Genomic DNA, 22,563 nt, shown 5'->3' with positions numbered 1-22,563 from the left:
TTCATTAAACGTCAATTAAGAGGAGAACTTCATAGGCAGAAGCAAGCAGTTTATTTACAAAAAATAATAACCATTAAAACCTGATGTATAGTAACACATATGCATAATTGCCATTAGGCCTACCATTTGAGAACAAAACTAAAGTGTCACAATATGTAGAAATTGAGGAAATATACAATATAACAGTAAACAAAACTGCAAAATAAGAGCAAGCCTTGCTTTGTTTAATTCGGAGATTGAAAGCCATAAAGCTCGTTACCGCCACCAACAGTTTGCCTTAAAATATTGCACAGACAAAAGAAGCTGTGGAAGTTGAAGTTTATACACATCATGCTACAGTCTACATTTTACAGTCCATAACAGTCCAATTTACACTTAACTTTCTATCGACATTACATAGAATATTATACTATTACTTATGCCTATTATAGTTTATTATGCACCATAGTTTAAACAGCTTACATACTCAAATTAATTTCTATATAGTTGTTTATATTCTGTTAAAATGTATTAAATTCATAACTACATAGTTAATAATTATGGAAAGAAATAAAAGTAAATGTTTCATGTATGCTATTTGCATGTATACAATGATTAATGAAAGCCCCTTAATGTTCAAACAAACCTATGCTCCTGGGTGCTGGCAATCCGAAAATGGTTGGGTTTGAGAAAAAGCTGAAACGCATCGGAAGAGTTCATCTGCAAAAACCGATAACTGCGTTTTTAAGAATCATGTTTTTACTGTGCATTCCAAGTAATGTCAATCAAACTGCAGTTGGGTTGTTTTGATTAAGTAATAGTAACTCAAAAGATATAGCTAATTAACACAATAAAACACAATAAAAACAATGCTTTTGAACATTTTTAAAAACGGCATGATCTGTTTTTGCAAATAAACTCTTCGTATAAATTGCTTTGAAAAACATAGGCCTTTAGCCTCTAACAAATTGTTCATTGACTTTTCAGAAAAGCTCAAAGATTTGAGTATAATTTAGAAATCTGATTTCATTTCATACTAAGACCTGTTACTTTATGTTTTGATACTAAACTCTAACACTATGCCAAGCTAACAGAAAACCTACATATTGTAACGTGGATTAGAAATGTATTTCTTTCAATAACATTTTGCATTAAGAATACAGTAATTTGATATTGAGGATTATAAAGGGACTACATAAATTTTATAGCAACTATAGTGACTGTTAGCAGTAAAGACAGCGATGTAAAAATGCACAAATATATATTTATGGTGCTATATCTGAACCTAAAGTTGTATGTATACTACTTGATATAAAAGCTCCACATAAAAGTATATTGGGGGTTTGTAGCATACAGGACGCTTTTTCTCGCAGCATTTTGCACTTTTCCATTTGAACTCATCGTCCTGATCCAATGACAAAGAAGCACAAAGGCCCTTCAAACTGCCCAGTGGCTGCCCATCAGCCCAGTGAACGTAATCCACAGATGATGATGGTAATGATGTTGTTGATGGTGTTTGCCTCTGCCAGTACCAGTCTGTTGTCATCAGACTACGTCGCAGACCAATCCAAGCCTCCTCATCCTCTGTTGTGTTAACCGTATTGGCCAAATCCATCTGATTGTATTCCCTTGTAGGACAGGCGAGGTGCTTTTGAAGACTCGTGCAGTGACCCAGGGACTCAGTCCAGTTAAGAGGCTCATTTCTGATTTCAAACTGTCCAGGAATCACCACACAGCCGAACTCATCTGAATGAAAACATAAAAATGTTAATCATCACGAATGTGCTTTACAACTGTATTAATGTATGTCTTATTCGGCATCAGAAGTGAATTCTTACAAATTTACCCGGTTGTGTATTTATAGGTATAGCTGGTCCTCCATAAACTGTCGTGCCAGTGTTTTCCAGAATATAAACGGCAATCTTTGAGGATGGATGCCAGATGAAGGTATATTGCTCTGTTAAAGGTATTATAGCTGAAGAGTATTTTGTGCCGGTAATCTCAGTCCATGCAGCATTTGTAACAGGACTGTTTTGGTTGTGTACATTAGTTTTGCTGCCAGTTTCAGCTATCACTAAAGCATTCTTGACGTCTGAATAGACCTGCAGCAGGTAGCAGGCAGCAAACATGTTTTCTGGGATCACTTCAATGAAAAGACCTGGACTGATCAGTTTGAGGGACACGTTTCCCGATGCGTTTACGTACTGAGATTTCGTCTGATCTGAAAGTGACAGAAGCCCTGATGGATTAGGCTGTAACTGAACATTACTGTGAAATAGAGAAGTAGACTTGTCATTTGATGTAATAAGAAAGAGGCTCTGGGTTATACCAGGAATGTACGGCACAACAAAGTTCTGACCCTGAAATTCTGTGGGAAGAATCTGATTCACTATCATGTTGCATTTACATGAGGCTGTATTTTCTAGACATGGATGAGTCAGAATCACTGCAACTTTATGGCTAGATTTAACCTTGAACAGTGAAGCATTGGCCTGCAACTGGATGAGCTGGTATGATGAGATCTTGATTTTTTCTTCTTGCACACTGCCTGAAATGTTCCGGAATATTGTGACAGTGTTTTCTGTGTCCTCTGCATTGATGATGATCAGCTTGAACGAGCCGTATCTTTGGGACCAGTAGGGTGCCGGGGATCCGCTGAACGTTTGGATAAGGTCTGAGTGATTCAGCGAAGGGATCAAATAGTCTGTGCCAAGATTTGTGATGGGTTGAACAACATGGGTCTGGACACTTTTCTCTGGAATGGTAGCTGTACCTATATTTGTCTGACTGAAAGAATGTACCACAATGTCATTGTCACTGGTAATTCGGATTGAGTAACTGGAGTAGTTCAGTTGATGTACTTCAAAAGTGTTTGGAAACGACACAAACACAGTTTTTCCCCCTTGTAGGGATGACTCTGTTGTTTGTCCACCGTTGTAGAAGACAGTGAAGGAAGTGCCGCTATGGAGGGTGGTGACTCTTAGACCTCTAAAAGAATTGTATGGGTAGAAGTAACCCACGTTCTCTGGAAATGCTGTGATGAATTTTTTTCCATAGCTCACTATCGTGAGACCTTGACAACAAAAATAATGTAAAAATGTTAATTGATCTTGGAGTCACACAAGAATGAATCCAAATATAGAGCGATGCTCCATTTAAACAAAACCAAATGAGGATAGTAACGTTTTTTTTCTGACCTTGGGTAAACGTTGATGCAATCAGTAGAATCACGAACATGACTGTATCTGACCTTGACGTCATGCTGGATGCTGTGTATTCCTGAAGGAAAGACTGCACTGTAAAAAAATGTAAGCCTTCACAACAACAAAAATCTTAGTACTAATTTCCCCTCGCTTTTTCTTGTTCACTCAACTTTTTGAAATAGAAGTTGTACTAATTTAACTAAAATAATTCATTGGGATAACTCAGGATTATTAGTTGTACTGACTTAAAACAAGTACTGTAATTAGCAATACAAAAAATAATTAATTGAGGTAATTTAGGATTATTAGTTTTCTTGAGAGGTACAAAAAAATTATGCTTAAGTCATTACATCAACATAGTCAAGTTTACATAATGAACAACATAACAAATTATTTTTGTTGGCTGAACATAAATAAAGAATATAAATTGGTTATTTAAAAATAAACAAATATTTTTGTCTTTTACTACAATTTGAGTAAACTTTGATCAAACAACTGCTTGAACAGTTTGAGTTACGTTGGGTCTGCACTTACACCTCAACATTGAACACACAAACCTCAACCATGGTGACAATCAAAAACCATCATTCATTAAAAAAACTCAGATAACAAACAGTAACAACAAGATTAAAGCATAAATTATTCCAGCAAGAACTAAAACACTAATCTTTAAAAGAAAAACAAATAAGAAACACCGAATTGAACATACTGCAGTGCATCTTGGGAACTTTCAAACTCTTGTTTGTTCATTGTACATTGACGTAACTCAATTTTTTACATTTATAGAGGTCTTTTTGAGTGAACTTGCAAAGAATTTTTCACACAACTCATATTTTTAAGTTAATGAAGAAAATGTTTGGTTACAATGAATGAACTTATTAAAAGAAGTTCTGTGAACTTTTTCATGGACTTTTGCTCAACCAACACAACAAAATTAGTTGTTTGAACTTTTTTTGAGTTGGGTTTTTTACAGTGAGAAACACATGGCAAACTGAAAAAAAAGGTCTGCTCTAACTTTTTTGTTTTGTAAAACAAGGTTTCATATATTGTGTGTAAATATCAAGGTCATTAATAGCGGAACAGTCATCAAACATCACATTTCTATAAGAGCTGATAAAAGTTTCTACAGTGTAATTTTATAAATAGATTTTTCATAAAAGACAATGCCGTGTATTTATGTTTTGTTCAAGCAAAAATTTTAAGCCCCATACTGCTCTTCATTTAAATTGCTTCATTCCCTGATCTCTTAAAAAAACAATAATAAAACAACAATAATAATTATTAATCGCATCCAATAAAAGTTTGTGTTTACATAATATATGTCTGTGTACTGTGCATATTAATTTTGTATTTATGCACACAAAAACATACACATCACATATATTTAGGAAAATTTAGATTTATTTATTGATATTTACCAATAATTGAAATGATATATAAACGTTTCTTTTTATATAACTTATATTATTCTTAAATACAATATATGCATGTGTATGTTTTTATAAATACAAAATTAATATGCACAGTACACAGACTCATACAGTATTATATAAACACAAACTTTTATTCTGGGTGCAATTAATAGCGATTAATCGTTTGACAGTCTTAATAATAATAGTTATTGCTTTTTTCACAATGGTTTAGAAGTGAAATTTCACAGCTCAACGTTTTGATTTTTACTGAACCTTGACTCTTACCTCAGGACGCTAAGAATATGTGCAAGATCTAAACATTCTCACGCATAAAAGTAAATGTGACTGTTCAGATAGAAAGCACTTTATCAAGCTTTCTCTTTTGAAATGTTTATACTTTTTGCTATGGCTACACGATTTTCCCTTCAAATGGCATTAGGGTTCGCCACAGACTTTTGTTTGTGTGAGCTGGCACGTTCATGACCTCTGGTCATCTTATAGGCTAAATCAATAAATAAGATTGATTCAAGCAGTGCAAAAAATGTCACATTTAGCCAACATCACAACTTACATCAAAATGCATTTAGATACAATTTCTATCTTGTGTCTTCCTTTTTTATATCTTTTTTACTTATATGATGTACGTGTTTTAATTACACAAAATGAAGAAGAATACTGTCATAAAGTAACATATCTAAAATGCAAGAAAAGGACTAGCAATTAAAAAATCTAAAATGAGTAAAAGAAACAGTGTGTTATCAGTTTAACTAGAAAAAAGTACATGGGTGTAATCACAATTCTACTCCCATCTTGTATTATACACCAGGTTTATAAGACAGTAATTCATTTTAAGGTGAGAAAGTACAATTTGACATACAAACGTGATAAATATGTCCAACTTAAATTCACATACTAATATATAACTTGGCAAATCGTAGTTGAGACACATAGTGCACAAATGTGTTAAAACAAAACACACTCCCCATCTCTATTGCTTCTGAATACAATATGCTTTCACTGACAAATATCTGTGCACAGTGCTTGTTTTGTCTTGACATCATTTCTTCTTCTGCTCTAAAAACCTTAACATTTCATTTTAAAGGCATTCTTATTTCTTACATGGCAAGTGACATATTTAATTTCGTTTTGTTCCATAAATCGAAGCTGTTCGTCAAGACATTTCTCTTTGCAGTTCATTTAGCTCAAACAAAATATCATACCTGGTATCTGGAGCTCTTCTTCTCTGTACAATCAACTGTGTACTGAAAATCTTATTTCAATTCCGACACATTTGACTGTCAAAAATATTTGAATAAGTTCCTGGCTACACAAGATAGTTAGTACATATACTTGCTTCATTTGGCTGAATGACTGAGATGATACTGAGAACTTTCCTGCCACTAATTTGTATCAATTATCACAGCCCACATTTACGTTTACCATTGTGTTATTCCAACTATTTTGAAATAGCATCTAGGTAAATAACTCACAGTTATCAAAGTAGCTTTATTATGGTAATGATGGTTGTTTCATGTAAAGTATGTAAAAAATTGACAATCGTTTATGTTATTTAACTATTGTTTGTCAAAAGTTATATGTTACAATAATTAATGTATAATTGTATTTAATAATTGTATGCAGCATTAAAATACACTACCAAATGTCGAATGTTTGGACAAATACATTCATTCTTTACTATTTTTATTTTATGTATTTATACTATTTATTTTACAAACTAATAAACTCCTGAAAACGAATCAATATGTAGAGATAGTCTAAATAAAATAGATGTATTAAATAATATATTTTACCTTCATCATTTATTTATTTACATGAGCAACTGTAAATTACTAACCTATTTAACCAGTTCTTAATAGCATACACTTATTACTATCTCCAAAAACCTGGTTGAAACTCTTGGCCATATTTGGATAAGGTTGACACAAAACAACTTCAATACTTTTTAAAATTTTGCGTAATGTTCATCAGTGCTTTAACTTTCATTTCAACGTTTTAGAAAAACATCACCGAAGTCCCGCCCAGAAACGTTAGTTCTGTGTTGAAGAGAATGTCATTGTTGTTGCATGCAAGGTCATTGTTACAGGGCTAATAATCTGTAGACTGTGAACAATTTCACGATTTTGTGTATGTTTAAGAAGGGGAATACATCTACCTCGGTTTGAAGCGGTTTTCGTATGATTTTGATCTTACATATGTATAAATATACAGTGTATCAACTGTTATTTTGTTCATTTGTTATTATGATTTGATTTTGCCCCTGTGACGTTAGGTTTGGAGCAGTCTAAACTTAAAAATAAAGGTGCTTCACAGCAATGCCATAGAAGAAAAATGTTTGGTTCCACAAAGAATCATCTCTTTCTAATTTTTTTTATAATCTGAAAGCCTTTTTTCGCCACAAAGAACCTTTTGTGAAACAGAAAGGTTCTTCAGATGTTAAAGTTTCCTTATGGATACAAAAGGTTCTTCTATGGCACCGAAGAACCTTTTGAAGCACCATTTTTTTAAGAGCGGGTGGGTCTTCCTTTGATATCATGTTATAAATATTTAAATGTATATACACACACGGCCTGTATTGAAAGTCGTGCTGACTGACACGAACAAAAGGTGAAAATGTGTGTCCATGAACACAAATCAATAGATTCTAGATTTCATGTCCATGCCACGAACTGTAATACTTAAAATGTTAAGGCAACACAACATGACAAGATTACATATTTTTTATTTGCATAGACCTTTTTTACAATATGTATTGTTTTAAAGCAGTTTTACAGAATCAAGTCTGAATATAAATAAAACCCACACTACTTTCAATTTTAATAAACTCATCTTTATGCCTAGTGACTATGAGCAAATTTTATGTGGTTTATGATGAGAACATATTTTACATTCATTTAAAAAGTAGCTGAGATTTCTGTAAATATATGCCGGGAATCTGGAGATGGTATGGGTTATAGAGAAAAAACTTTAATAAAGTCATAAATAAGGCATGTAAATGTTACTGCATCCTACATGGGGATATTAGAGCTATTATGTTCTTCAAGGAATACATTTGCTTCATGCAGATTTAGCCCAGATCAGGCCTTAGAAAAAGCAAATTGCTTTTGAAACAAAAATTGGTGCTTGTTAGATGAAATATGAAGAAAGCACAACTAATTTAACTTTAACACTACTAATAAGACCTGTTATGTTTCATATTTCTATGAGCATGCATTAAAAATGTACTTCTTAATAACATTGTGATTACTGTAATAAGGATTTTTTATTATTGAAATATACTACATTCTTTTTTTTAGTATCTCCGACCAGGAACTACAGTGATTGTTACCAGTAAAGACAAAAAAATACTGAGATATTTTTGCAACGCTAGAAAAGTTGAAGAGGTGTATCTAAGGGTAAAGGATAAAAGCCTATTGCGGGTGTGTAGCATACAGGACGCTTTTTTTCACAGCATTTTGCACTCTTCCATTTGAACTTATCTTTCTCATTTAGTGACAGTGAAGCACAAAGGCCCGTAAAATTCTCATCTGGATGCTCATCAGCCCAGTGAAAGTAATCCACAGATGGTGACGGTAATGGTGTTGTTGATGGTGTCCTCTGCCAGTACCAGTTTGTTGTCATTAGACTACGTCGTAGTCCAATCCAAGCCTCCTCCTCTGCAGTGTCAACCTTTCCAGGCAGTTCTTTCTGAATGTCTTCCCTTGTAGGACAGGCGAGGTGTTTTTGAAGACTCATGCAGTAAGCCAGGGACTCAGCCCAACTAAGATGCTCATTTCCGACTTCATAATGTCCAGGAATCGCCACACAGCCGAACTCATCTGAAGGAATAAAAACATAAAAATGTTAACCATCACAATCATGTGCTTCACAACAATTTAAGTTTGCTTTAAAGCTTACATATTTAAATTAAAAAGGTCTTTTATTACCTAGTTGTGTATTTATAGCTATAGCTGGTCCTCCATAAACTGTCGTGCCAGTGTTTTCCAGAATATAAACGGCAATCTTTGAGGTTGGATGCCAGATGACAGTTGTTGACTCTGATAAACTTACTGGAGCTGAAGAGTATTTTGTGCCAGGAATATCAAACCACACCGCGTTTGTAACCAGGTTGTTTTGTTTGTGTAGATTAGTTTTGCTGCTAGTTTCTGCTATCACTAAGGCCTGTTTGTTAGTGCTGCTGACGTCTGAATAGACCTGCAGCAGGTAGCAGGCAGCAAACATGTTTTCTGGGATCACTTCAATGAAAAGACCTGGACTGATCAGTGTGAGGGACACGTTTCCCGACGTGTTTACGTACTGAGATTTCGTCTGATCTGAAAGTGACAGAAGCCCTGATGGACTAGGCTGTAACTGAACATTACTGTGAGATAGAGAAGTTGACTTGTCATTTGATGTCATAAGTAAGCGGCTCTGGGTTATACTCGGAATGTACGGCACAACAAAGTTCTGACCCTGAAATTCTGTGGGAAGAATCTGATTCACTATCATGTTGCATTTACATGAGGCTGTCATTTCTAGACATGGATGAGTCAGAATCACTGCTACTTTATGGCTAGATTCAACCTTAATCAGTGAAGCATTGGCCTGTATCTGGATGAGCTGGTATGATGAGATCTTGATTTTTTCTTCTTGCACACTGCCTGAAATGTTCTTCACTATCGTGACAGTGTTTTCTGTGTACTCTGCATTGATGATGATCAGCTTGAACGAGCTGTTTCTTTGGTACCAGGGGTCTGGCGAAGATCTGTTGAACGTTTGGATAAGGTCTGAGTGGTTCAGCGAAGGGATCAAATAGTTTGTGCCAAGATTTGTGATGGGTTGAACAACATGGGTCTGGACACTTTTCTCTAGAAGGGTACCTATATTTGTCTGACTGAAAGAATGTACTACGATGTCATTGTCACTGGTAATTCGGATAGAGTTACTGGAGGAGCCTAGTTGATGTACTTCAGCAGTTTTTGGAAACAACATAGTTGCAGTTTTGCCACTCTCCAGAACTGATGATGTTTTTTCAGTGTTGTTGAAGTGGACAGTGAAGGTAGTGTCATTATGCAGGGCGGTGATTCTTAGAATTCTTCTGGATGTGTATGGGTAGAAGTAAGCTACGTTCTCTGGAAATGCTGTGATGAAATCATTTCCATAGCTCACCATTGTGAGACCTTAAAAACAAATAGAGTGTAAAAATTATCATGGGATCACATGCACACTGCACACTGGAATGCTACTTAAATAAAGAGATAAAGAATGGTTAAAAAAAAATTCTGACCTTGGCTAAATGTTGATGCAATTAGAAGAATCACAAACATGACTGGACCTGACCTTGAGTTCGTGCTGAATGCTGTGTATTTAAGAAAAAAACATTTTTTGGAAAAAGTTTTTTTACTTTCTCTTAGTGGCAAAAACAGAACTGCTCATAAAATAATAATAACCATCATTATTAACCTCACAACACTGTAAAAATAGCGTTTGTCCTAAATCTTTAGGTTTAATCAAATTGATTGTACAAGTCATTTCTCAAAAGGGCAGTAAATCGCTTTCTCCTTCACAACTCCTTCCTGGTGGAGCATTCTTTCCAACTCAGTCCGGTCAACCTAATCTCTCACAACATTCAAAAAACTCTCTTCTGTGAATACTTAACAGGCAAATGAAAAAGAAACTAACCCTCTCTCTTTCTCTCAACAGGTATTGTTTTGGCTTTTGCGGAAACTAACTTGGTATTAGCACGTATTGTATTATTGCTCCTGTACGACACATCGCTTTATCGCTCTCTGAATTCTTTGTAAATCACTTTGGATTAAAGCGTCTGCTAAATGACTAAATGTACATATAAATTTCAAGTTAGTATTTTAAATTTGGCTAGTTGTAGTTTGATGAGTTAATGTAAACATATACGTTGTCATATACGCTAAGAATTTGTGCAAGACCGGACAATCTAAACATTCTCACACATATAAGTAAATGTGACAATTCAGACAGACAGCATTTTATCGTTCTCTTTTGAGTTGTGTATACTTTTTCCTAAAGTTACACATTTTTTCCCATCAATCCTAATAGGGTGTGCCACAGACTTTTGTTAACTGGCATGTTTATGACCCCTGGGGCCAGTCGTTCAAAAGTAATCTGATTGGATTTCGACTATCAGATTGGATCAAATTAAAGAAAAAGGGTTCTTCAAAAGAAAAAATGAATTGTGAATTAGGATTACATAAAAAATCCAATCTAGGTTTTGATCTGGATCAAATCGTAAATTTGTGTTATTTAAAACATTTCAGTAAGATTGGGTATGTTTGAGCAAAAAAATAAACAGGATTATACTGATCCCAGCAGAAGGGTGGATTTCGGAACAAAACAATTTAATTAAACTTTAAAACTGGTCAAAAATGTAATATACACACAGGCATATTTTTGATTTGCTTTTATTTTTGCCGCCATAAAATAACTCGGTTTGTAAACTACATTGGCACTTTTGAACCTTTCAAAAGTAGTTCTTTGCTGGCGAACGCAAAGTCTCTCAGGCGAACACAACGCAAAACTTGAACGCAAAGGAATTGAAGTATTTATTTTTGTTTTCCATTTCATATGTCGCTTTAGGGCCTCCGTAGAGAATTAGTCATCTGAATTTGGTCATATGAAAAAGTGTGTATTTGGATCAGGGTCATCCAATCCAGTTTTGCTTTGAAAAAGCGGTATAAAAGTAAAACGGATGACCTGGTCCTAGATAGCAAAATATGGGATTTCTAAATCCTGATCACTATAATCCAGATGAAGCTTTTTGAACAACTGGCCCCAGGTTATCATAAAATGACTATATCAATAAATAAAGATTTGGCCAACATCACTACAGGTCTTGTACAGTAAGTGTATTTAACAAAAGCAGAATGCTAATCAAAACTTTACATAGGCTAAATTCGATATAAAAACATTAATTCAGATGAAGCAAAATATCATACCTGGTACCTGGAGCTCTTCTCTCTACGATCAACTGTGTGCTGGAAATTTTATTTCAATTCAGATTCGTACACATTTGACTTTCAAAAAGATCTCTTTTAGATTTGAATAGGATCCTGGACAAGCAAGTACATACTTGCTTCATTTGGCTGAATGATTGATGATGCTGAGAACTTTCCTTCCACTCATTTGTAATAATTCCTACCAATGATCATAGCCTACATTTAAAGTACCAAATATCATATACACTTCCAAATAACAAAGTATAACATAGTTTGTCACAGTTATTTTTTCTGTAATGTTTTCATATTGTTTTACTGGTGTAATTCTTACAATGGAAATTACAAATACATCAACTGTAATGTGTGTCAGAGCGCAGACATATCTGTTTGGACAAATATTCTTTATTTTTATCTATTTACTAATTTATTATAAACTATTTTTCACATTTTACAAATTAGCAAACTAGGTAGGTTGACAAAAATGATATTTATACTTTCTTACATGCTCCATAAAGTTGACTTACGTTCTTAGTTTCATTTTAACATGCGTGCCATGCAGTGTTGGGTAAGTTACTCTGAAACTAATTACTAATTATATATTTAACAGTGTAATTAGATTACTGTACAAATGACTCTGTCCAAAAAGTATTTAATTACTAATTACTTTCTATATCCTACATAAACCTTGATTAGAATTGTTTCAAGGATAGACACCTTATTTAATTAATTCAAATAAAATAATAAATAACTACATAAATTATTCTTTTTAACTGACCAAAGTATACATATGTAAGAAGGATATATTAAAGCATATATACATTTTAAAGTTAGACAAAAATTTATTGTCTATCAATACATTTGTATTGATAGACAATATCAATAATTAAGAGTAATCCCTTAATTTACTTTTTCAAGGGAAAAGTAATTAAACTACAGTAACTAATTACGTAGTAACTAGTTACACCCAACACTGGTGCCACGTCACTGTGGTTTACTACAACATAAATGTGAAAAAGGAGCTAAGTAGATGAAAACGTCACTGTTGTTGCAAAAAGGTTGTTGTTACAAGGCTTTTTCTTTTAAATATACATTTGTAGACTGTGTTTAACAGATATTTAAATGTTAGAAATATTTAAGTGTCTGAGCATACAGATTAAACCTGCTCTATATTATTTATGCTTCAAAAAAAGTTAACGCTACATTGAATATTATAGTTGATAAACAAGCTGAAAACTATTCAAAATCAGAAAAGAAACAACATCAAGAAAATGGAAAAGCAAATGGCAAAAAAGGTCCGATTTAGCTCAAAATCTCAGAAACAAAGGCATCTAGAGTTTCAGAGGCCAAATCCTTAAAGTAGGTACTCTCTTTGTAGCACACAGGTATCATTTTCATACAACATGCCACACTCTTCCAGAAGAAATTCTTATTACTATCAAGGTTCCCAGAAGCACACATGGCTTTCCATGGATCACCTGGATGTTCATAGGCCCACTCTGTGTAGCTCACGTCGTGAATGCTCTCATGTCCCGCCTGCCAGTACCAGTCTAATGTGAGCAAACTGCGTCTCAGTCCGATCCAGACATCATCGGAATAATTGTGTTTAAACAGCCAGTCGACCATCTGCGTTTGGGCATCCGTACTGTTGGGAGTTAGGAGCTGGTATGTTTCATTCAAGCAGTATTGATGAGACTCGGGCCAGGTCATAGGATGAGTACCGGGAATGAACTTTGCAGGTTTATCCAGACATCCATGTGGGTCTGTGTGAATACAAACATACTTTGTCACACACAATATATCTACTCTCCACAATGCATAAAATGGATGACATCACATGAGGCTGTTTACCTGGCTCTTCACTTAAAGGTATAGCCGTGCCTCCGTAAAGAATTCCCCCGTTCATTCTCTCAAACATGTAGACTCCAATCTTCAAAGTCGGATGCCAAATGACATGTGTACCATTAAGGGACATTGAAACTGAGGAATACCCTGAATTGTGGCCGACTTTCCAGTGAGGGGATTCAAGCGGGTCGTGGTCTATATGTACACCACCCTCGTGGCCTTTCTCAGCTATCACAACAATTTCACCTTCTGTTGAATTGAACAGCACCAGGTAGCAGGCTGCAAACATGGTAATGGGGATTATTTCAATGACAGAGCCTGGACTAACAATCCAGAGGGGTGTTGGGCTGTCTGCATTAATAGATGGGGATTCCTCATCAAGGTAGGGAAAGGGGATTAGCTGTGACCAGAAATCATTTAAAGAACGTAGATTCTGTTCTTTAAAATACACCGTCGATAAGGACGACACATGAAGCCAAATTGCATTTGTGATGCTCAACGCTGGTATAACAAATTTGTCACCCCACAGATTTGAGGTTAGAACCTGGCTCACCACCATGTTGCATCCACACCCTGGTGTTTCCATACATGGGTGGGTGAGCAGTACAGCCACCTTTCTTACAGAGCTAACAGAAACTGAACTGTTGGTATAAACCTGGTAAACTTCGTAGGGGTTCAGGCTCACGGAATGATTCGGGGAAAAGCCAGAAATAATGCTCACAGAAACATAGTTCGTTACGTTTTCAGCATTGATAATGATCAGTCTGAAGGTGTTGTTTGTTCTGTTAATGGAAATCGGAGCGAACGGATATGGAATGTTACGCAAGCCCGTGACCTTGCTGTAATCCTTGCTGTAATTCAACGCGGGTATTGAATAAAAATAGCCGAGATTTTTTATGGGCTGAACAACATTAGTCTGTATGCTGTCTGCTCGCTTGGTGATCCAAAGCACCACGATACGGCTGGTGCCAACAACTCTCACACAATGAAGGAAGTGTTTGAAATTGTACTGCTTAAAAGAAATGGGAAAATGCACATTTTGAATCTGTCCAGAATCCAGTGTTGTTCCATATACTAAGGTGTAGTTGACGGTCACTTTGACCACGGTGTGATTGTGGAAAGCGGTGATTTTCAGCGTGGTCATGGAATCGTTGGTGTGGTAGTAGGCGATGTTCTCTGGGAACGTTGTGATGAAATCTGTTCCGTAGCTCACCACTGACAGCCCTACAAAATCATCAGCTCATGGTTGATATTTTATAGATTGAATTTCTCATCTCTTAATGCATGCTGAGCTAACCGCAGCAATATAATATGAAACCGCTGTTTGAGTTGAATTTAATAACTACCCACTTTCTGAATCGCCGTGGACAAAATCAAGTTAAGATACACATGTAAGAGATAACTTACCCTGGTAAACCAGTGACATGAATACCACAACAGACAGCATCACTAGCATGCTGTAGTTTTGCTAAACAGTGCAGCTTACTTGAGCCGGGATGATAATGAGTTTTCTATTAGCCGAGCTGTAAAAAGAAGACAGAAGTAGGATACATATCTATTGGTCAATTTGAAATCAACCTCTGGACAGAAAAGTTTTTGAGGAATATTTCAAATATTTACTCCATATTTATGATTTACAATCAATAATGTGATTTACAATGTCATTTTCTTAACTATAAGCGGATCATAAGAATTTAAGTAAAACTCCACACGGGCAGTAAAATAACCATAAACAGGAACCGACAGCGTATTCCGTGCTTAGACAATTTGCATGTTTTTAGAGGTTTTAAAGTCTCAAATATCAAAAGCACACTACATTCTGTGAAACTGTGCAGGGGACTCTTTTATACGAGCAGAACCTTTGAAAATGACCTTTGTGGAAGTGTAAGATAATAGTCAAGCTGAATCAGCCAATATACATACAATATAAGTGATAGTTCATGTAAAAATGCAAATTCTGTCATCATTTATGACATACTTTCTTCCACAGAACACAAAAGAAGATATTTTGAAGAATGTTGGTAACCAAACAATGGCGGTACCCATTGTTTTTGTGTCCATATAAAGTCAATGGGTGCCATTGTTGTTTGGTTACCAACATTCTTCAGTAAGTCATATGGGTTTGAAATGACAAGAGAGTGAGTAATTGATCACAGAATTTTCATTTAATTTTTGGGGTGAACTATCACTTTAATAAATGTTAACCATATCAGATAAAACAGGCTATTTATATCCATATCTTACAGTATGGCATTTTTTAAATAAAATTAATTAATTTAGGGTGTTATTTAAAACCATTTCAAAAACAACGATTGTTGAAAGTTCTTGAATCCTGTTTTTCCCTAAACTAACATGACGTGTTTTAGATCTTTTAATGTAACCGTTTTGAGGCATGTTTTAAGGCATTACAAGCATAACCATCTGCTTAATCACAAACTTTGCTTAGATTCAGTTAAACATATAGATTTTTTAAAACTGCATTAAAAAGACATTTCTATAGTGTCACAAAATGTGATTTTCACTTTAAATTTCTCTAAAGGCAAGGAAAAATTGCCTTATATTCAATAATACAAAATTATTATAGAAACACTATTTTCTTTCTCCTACATATCAACATACATTTCCAAACATCTAACTAACCATTACCTTATTCATTTCCTTTTAGTTAGTTAGTACTTTATTGTGGATAAAAATTGGCCTTTGGCCTCTGCATACAATCAAAAATACAACTAACAATACACAACATCCACAATACACACATTTACTGGAACCCATGAATTTGACTTGGAGCTTTTGTCCAACATTCCAAACCAACTCATATTAAGCATTTAGATACAAACCCCCATTTTCCCACAGTACCTTATTTCATGAACTCCTTATTTGAAAAAAATCTAAAAAGTGTATTATGTGTGGTGTCAGCAAGACTTACCTGATGCCACGAGACCACAGCTCTACTCCTCTCTGAACAAAATGACCAATTTGTACGTGTTTCCTACTTACAGGCCCAATATGTATTCAAAGCACGTTTTGTGCCCCCACAAAACTTTGCATAATGAGGTGATTACATGAGAGTCATACCTATTGCACATGCTACAGTCTACACGGTTTCACAGGCCTTCTCATTGACATTATTCACATTAGAACATTTATTAATTCAATTATTTAATTACAATTGTTTAAATAATTACAATTATTTATATCCTATCAAATAAATACATTTTTAAGAGTAATAGGAGGTAAAGTGCTATCAATCCAAATAAATCTGTCTAGATAAACATTGTATGAGATTTACACTGTTAATAAGATGCAGGCTACAGACAATATATGTGGTTATTGCAATTGTTTGGCAAAATGCAAATTTCCCTGAAGATACTTTGGAAACTTGTGACCGTAGGTCATAAACAACTCCACAGATACCATTTCACATCTATTTACAAGTACAAACTAGAGCTATTTTTGTTACTTCAAATAGGTTAACATCATATAATTATATATATATTATATGTATATATTAAAATAAATAGACACCTAAATGTCACACTATAATTCGAGAACAGGGAAGTAATCAGGCTTTTTGTAGCAGATGGCCTTCAACTCAGTACAGCATCGCACACTTTTCCAAGTTAAATCTGAGAATACAGAAGCACACATGCCCTGCACAGGATCACTTGGTTCTCCGGCGCCCCACTGCGTGTCCATCAGGTCTTCACTTTCGTTCCCTTTTTGCCAGTACCAGTCTAATGTAAGAAGACTGCGACGCAGCCCGATCCAGTGCTCAGTATTTGCTGCATTTCTCAGAAACTCGGTCAGGGCAGAGCGAGCTATCACAGTGGATGGACTGATCAACTCGTCGCTTGTGGACGTACAGTACTGGTGGGATTCAGGCCAACTCATGGGTGTGGGTGCGACTGTAATCTCAGGGGGATGTAATGAACAGCCATCAGGGTCTAGATGCACACATAATACTCATGTCAGTATATGTGCTGTAAGTGTATTAGTACATAAAGGTGAAGTGCTTTTTTGGACAGCAAACAGAATTGGTTAAAAATTAGATAAAACATCTGCCATTGGTCAGGAAACAGGTAGGCCGTCCCAAACTCACACCATTGGTTGAGATAGTTTTCTGACTCATTGCAATTCTGGTAACACTTTACAAAAGCATTGTATTGGTTAATACTAGACATGCACCGATACTAAATTTCTCCGCCGATTATTCAGAGTGATATCTGCCGATACCAGTTCTGAAGGTTAAATTAATTTTTATTAACTTTCTGAATGTTATTCATTCATGTACTAACTATTAACATTGAACATTAAACGTGATGTTTCTTAACATTTTAAGAATTTAACAATCAGCAATATTTCAACAGCATTTATTAATCTGTGTTCATATTAATTTCAACATTTACTAATACATTTTAAAATTTAAACTTGCATCTGTTAACATCAGTTAATGCACAATGAGCTAACATTAGCAAAGATTTATGAATGCTCATAGTTAGTTTATGTTAGTTAAAGCATTTACTAATGTTAACAAATGCAACCTTGTTGTAAAGTGTTACCGCAATTCCATTTGCTCCCATTTATGGTTATGATAAATTTTACACTTCACCCCAAAACTAATATATACTGTATTTATATGTTATATTAAATAATGTAAGAATAATGCAATATAGCCACCACCACCCTTTTGAAAAGCAAGCATCAATGGATATATAGTTTACCTGGTTTTTCTCCTAACACTACAGCCGGGCCTCCATACTGAATTCCGCCGGTCATGTTGCGAAACATGTAGACTGCAATTTTTGAGGTTGGATGCCAAATGACATGCCTGCCGTGAAGAAGAACTGATACAATTGAGTACTTGGTATTAGCAATAGCGGTCCAGCTATTGGATGACAGAAAGCTTCTATCTATATACACCTCTGACCTACTGAGTGTTTCAGCTATTACTAACACGTTGCCATACGCCACGCTAAAGTGCACTAGGTAGCAGGCGGCGAACATTGTTTCCGGAATTACTTCTAAGATGAGGCCCGGGCTGATAAGCCGGAGCGAAGCAGGATAAATCGTGCTGATGCTTTGGGTTCCTGACTGGATAGGCTCTAGAGTCCCAGCATCTAGCGTATTTCCGGTCAGAATGGTGTTTACAGTTATATGCAGCCATGTCGGAATGTTTAGGAGGGGCAGAATAAAACTTTGACCCCAGTGGGCATCAGGACGAAGTTGGTTCAACATCATGTTGCATTTGCATGACGTCGCTTCTAAACACGGGTGGGACACTATCACCGCCATGTTATATAAAGACTCTACTGAGACTTCTGAACCATCGAGTGCTAGCTGGAGAAGAGTGTAGGGTTGGAGTTGAAATTGCTCGATTTGCTGCGATATCCTAACGATTTCGATATAATTCGTGAAGTTTTGCGCATTGATTATTAGCAGCCTGAAAAAACTGTATCTCGCCTTGATACTTCCTGTTGCTTGAGGGAATTTGGAAAGCATTTCACTATAGTTTAGTTGGGGGATAGAATAAAACGTACCAAGATTTGTATAAGGATAAACGACATTGGTCTGCACACTATCTTCTTGCTTACTTATTGACAGCACCACAACGTAATTGTTGCTGACCACTTGGATGGTTTTCTGGGATACGTCTAATTTATGTTCTTCAACATCTGAAGGCGGAAGATAAACCTCGGTCTGTCCCTGTTGCAGTATAACGGTGTGTTCGAGTATGCCTTTGAAGTAGATATTGACTTCAGTGTTATCGTACAGAGCTGTGATGTTGAGAGAATTTTTTGGAAAGAATGGATAGAAGTAGGCAACGTTCTCCGGGAATGCGGTGATGAAGTCAAGCCCAGAGTCCACCAATGACTGGCCTGTCAAATCAAGAAGTATTAATATTGTTAATGCACAGTATTATATGAAGCGGTGTCCAAAAGTCTGAGGCCCAGATTTTCAATATTGTCTTAGACTTTTGAATCTGTATAGACCATTTCATTGGAAACGCGTGCGCCTGACCCCCAGTTAACTTCTGGTTTGTGTTTGGCTAGTGTCTAATAATATAACTATTTATATTTTATTTTATTTATATTGATATTAATTTGTATTATTGTTTTACTGTATAATAATTGTATTAAATAAACAATTTGTTGAATGGGTCCTGTAGTTTGGTTGCATTTAAAGGTGGGCTAACACACGCAGTTTCTGCCAATCTCATATTAATCTTGAGTATTGCATACGTCGTATCTTCGAAGAGTATTTATTTTGATCAAATTTATAAAAGAGAGAGACAGCTGTACGATTATTTTCGGAAAAAGACGAGCTGCTGGAGGCAGGCAGGGGGGACGGAACTACAGCACAAGCACACGATATCATCGCATTATCCCTTCGTATTGTTTACATTATGCACGTACTCACCGATTGCCAACAAAACACAGACATATGACATAGTTTGACTTACACGTGCAGTTCATGTCTGGCATGTTTTAGCACTGAGACCGCGCAATCTTTCAGTTACAAACGATCTCCCAATCCAGCGTTATATCCACCGTTTACATAACATCCATCACTGAAATGCCGTGAACAGACAAACACACCTCAACTTCTCTCTGCAGCTGCAGGCCCACAGCGCAGCCAATCTTGACGCAGCCCAGCCAATCTTGACATAGCATGTTATCCCGCCTTTAATCAAACCGTAGGGTACATTGACATCTAGCGGTTGAGCTTGGTATCGGAGTCTATATTCAAAATATTGGAGAGACAAGTTTAGCCAAGTAACGGATCTTCTCGGATTCTTTTGATTGTTATCAGAAATAATCTACAGGCCCTCTGTTATTTGTGAATGTGTATCGGAAGTTAACTGCAGCCCACGAACGCATGCACAGTAACGTTTGTTTATGTTGTCACTTTGAAACCGTCTACATAAAGAATGTTTTAATCCGTAACAGTTCACCAAAAAATGAAAATTCTGTCACCATTTACTCACCCTTTCTTTCTTCTGTAGAACACAAAAGAAGATATTTTGAAGAATGTTGGTAACTGAACAGCGCCAGCACCCATTCACTTCTTGTGTATAGACACAAAATCAATGTAAATGGGTTCCGGTTAACAACACACAAAATATCTTCTTCTGTGTTCTGTGGAAGAAAGAAAGTCATACAGGTTCGAAATGACAAGAGGGTGAGTAAATGATGACAGAATTTTCATTTTTGGGTGAACTATCACTTTAAGAAAGGACAAGACGCTGCTTACCTTGGCTAGACATTGCCAAAATTAGCAAAAGAGTCAGCATGGCTCCAAGCTTTTGTGACAACAATATATATAACCAGTGACGCTGATGAAAGTCAGCCAGCTGGTGATCTGTCAAAGAAAATAAAGAGAAAGTGTTATAACTTTCAGTCTTTATGACTAAATCAATAAGAATGGATTATTTTGGAATATTTCGAGGTGCACCTTTATTTCTCACATTTTTGTATTCTCTTATTTTTACTATGACTAGACATCGCACCTTTTACTCCTGTGAATATTTCCCAAGATAGGTTTACTTCTGAAAATAAATTTTGGCTACAACAAAAAAAAAGATATTCACACAATTTTCACAATGGAATTGCCATTAAAATTTAGATTGTAGTTGTATAGTAAAATAGAGATACAGACATCGATTTTAATTTGAAGGACAGAATTTACAAACTGTACACATTGCACACAAATTACTAAACCACATCAGCAAACAGAATCATATTTTGAAGCAAAAATCCAGTGTCATTAAATGTGAGACTCACATTTACACTTTGACACAGTGTTTATCTATGCTTACATTTATATACAATATTACGTATACATGCCATACTGTACATACGTTTAAGGCTATTAAATATATTTACTATAATGGACAAACCAATTGTCCAGTATTGCTGGGAGAGGACTCCAGCACTCCCTGCGTCCCCAAAAGGGATGGAAATATGATTTTTATTTAGAAATTTAGTTACATTTGAACAAATTTAAACAGAAAGGAAGGTACTGTTGTCCTGTAATACATTTTTTTAGCTGTACAGCAAGAACAGATGTTGTGTTTAAGATATTTCTTGGATGAGACCAAACAATTATCAAACCAGCTTTCAAGGTTCTAACACATCATTATTATTCTGCTTTGGAATGATTCAATATGCTGTACATCATACATTTTATTATTAGTTATGGTTTCAGTAGAGAAACACAACACAAAGATTTCCAAGTGATACTTTGAAGGCAAATATGTAGTATAAATTCAGTCCTGGTATATTCATGTAAATAAATCCCACATTAAACCTGACGTGTTGTCATTCTTTCAGTTGCATACTCATCTATTATATACATACATGGATCAAAGACATTCTTACCTGCAGGTGACCGCAGCCCTCGTTTTCACTGAACCAAATCGGCACTGCGACCTGTTTTTAATACCTAAGCATATTTGTCATTCAAAAAAGGCCCAGCGGCCTTAACGAAAACAATACTAGAGACGCCATGTTCCCTTTTCCACCATTGCACATAAAGAAGGGCAGACCACTACATAACTAAAGTATTGCTATTTATTGTCATAAATTATTTCATATTTACTTCAGTTAACTCTTAAACTTTATATTGTGTTTATACTGTATGAGCACCATCATGTGACAGTTCATTAACTTATCCATAAATTCACTAAAGTTATGAAAGCCCTGCAAGAAGCTGATACAATCTGCTTTTTGCAAAATTAGCAATTGCAACACTAATATAGATGTTAGGTAATGACATTAATCCTATAATTCTGTAAGTTTACAGTTTTGGGGTAAAACTATAAACTGCCCATGGAAAATAATTGATACCTTCTTGGTTTCATTACACTGTCATACCTTATTGCCTCCAAATATCTGATTTGGAAAACATATCCTGAATACTAAAGACATTTTATGCACTGGATGTAATTCACATATCTTCATAAATTTATAAGAACGAATATTTAAGCTGCCCATTAAAAGGCAATAGAATACATACAATAGACCTATGTGTACTTATACATATTCAAGAATACACACGTCTTTTAATTTTAATATAAATCGAATATCTACACGAAACGTGTCATGGTGCAACATTTGGAATATTTACACGTTACTATCAATGACACCGTGACGTGTT

At 35.4% G+C, this 22,563-nt stretch overlaps 3 protein-coding genes across 3 annotated transcripts; all 3 read right to left on the bottom strand.

Moving 5' to 3' along the window:
- Window positions 1-32: 32 nt before the first annotated feature.
- LOC130558585 (uncharacterized) lies at window positions 33-5,844 on the bottom strand. The gene is made up of 4 exons (XM_057341085.1): window positions 5,815-5,844; window positions 3,177-3,258; window positions 1,826-3,052; window positions 33-1,725 (listed from the first exon to the last, which is right to left on the bottom strand). Exons 2-4 carry the CDS (start codon window positions 3,238-3,240, stop codon window positions 1,265-1,267), a joined length of 1,752 nt encoding a protein of 583 aa, XP_057197068.1. The 5' UTR covers window positions 3,241-3,258; window positions 5,815-5,844; the 3' UTR covers window positions 33-1,264.
- Window positions 5,845-7,317: 1,473 nt separating this feature from the next.
- LOC130558587 (uncharacterized) lies at window positions 7,318-11,622 on the bottom strand. The gene is made up of 4 exons (XM_057341087.1): window positions 11,563-11,622; window positions 9,879-9,950; window positions 8,539-9,771; window positions 7,318-8,430 (listed from the first exon to the last, which is right to left on the bottom strand). Exons 2-4 carry the CDS (start codon window positions 9,916-9,918, stop codon window positions 7,979-7,981), a joined length of 1,725 nt encoding a protein of 574 aa, XP_057197070.1. The 5' UTR covers window positions 9,919-9,950; window positions 11,563-11,622; the 3' UTR covers window positions 7,318-7,978.
- A 770-nt stretch (window positions 11,623-12,392) lies between these two features.
- Window positions 12,393-21,813, bottom strand: LOC130558586 (uncharacterized). Its single transcript, XM_057341086.1, has 7 exons — window positions 21,786-21,813; window positions 20,659-20,766; window positions 18,129-19,283; window positions 16,334-17,351; window positions 14,812-14,927; window positions 13,411-14,628; window positions 12,393-13,322 (listed from the first exon to the last, which is right to left on the bottom strand). Exons 5-7 carry the CDS (start codon window positions 14,858-14,860, stop codon window positions 12,862-12,864), a joined length of 1,728 nt encoding a protein of 575 aa, XP_057197069.1. The 5' UTR covers window positions 14,861-14,927; window positions 16,334-17,351; window positions 18,129-19,283; window positions 20,659-20,766; window positions 21,786-21,813; the 3' UTR covers window positions 12,393-12,861.
- Window positions 21,814-22,563: the final 750 nt, after the last annotated feature.

This window comes from Triplophysa rosa, linkage group LG8 (genome assembly GCF_024868665.1).
Source record: "Triplophysa rosa linkage group LG8, Trosa_1v2, whole genome shotgun sequence".
Lineage (NCBI taxonomy): Eukaryota > Metazoa > Chordata > Actinopteri > Cypriniformes > Nemacheilidae > Triplophysa > Triplophysa rosa.
This window is presented reverse-complemented; position numbering and strand designations above follow the sequence as displayed.

Bases quoted from the DNA above. Each gene is read 5' to 3' on its own strand.
- LOC130558585 (XM_057341085.1), bottom strand. From the start codon at position 3,240: ATGACGTCAAGGTCAGATACAGTCATGTTCGTGATTCTACTGATTGCA. The intron at 3,053-3,176 runs GTCAGAAAAAAA...TTTGTTGTCAAG, and splicing joins TGCATCAACGTTTACCCAAG to GTCTCACGATAGTGAGCTAT. The intron at 1,726-1,825 runs GTAAATTTGTAA...GTTTTCATTCAG, and splicing joins ACCTATAAATACACAACCGG to ATGAGTTCGGCTGTGTGGTG.
- LOC130558586 (XM_057341086.1), bottom strand. From the start codon at position 14,860: ATGCTAGTGATGCTGTCTGTTGTGGTATTCATGTCACTGGTTTACCAG. The intron at 14,629-14,811 runs GTAAGTTATCTC...ATGATTTTGTAG, and splicing joins CATGTCACTGGTTTACCAGG to GGCTGTCAGTGGTGAGCTAC. The intron at 13,323-13,410 runs GTAAACAGCCTC...GTATTCACACAG, and splicing joins ACCTTTAAGTGAAGAGCCAG to ACCCACATGGATGTCTGGAT.
- LOC130558587 (XM_057341087.1), bottom strand. From the start codon at position 9,918: ATGTTTGTGATTCTTCTAATTGCATCAACATTTAGCCAAG. The intron at 9,772-9,878 runs GTCAGAATTTTT...TTTGTTTTTAAG, and splicing joins TGCATCAACATTTAGCCAAG to GTCTCACAATGGTGAGCTAT. The intron at 8,431-8,538 runs GTAATAAAAGAC...TTATTCCTTCAG, and splicing joins AGCTATAAATACACAACTAG to ATGAGTTCGGCTGTGTGGCG.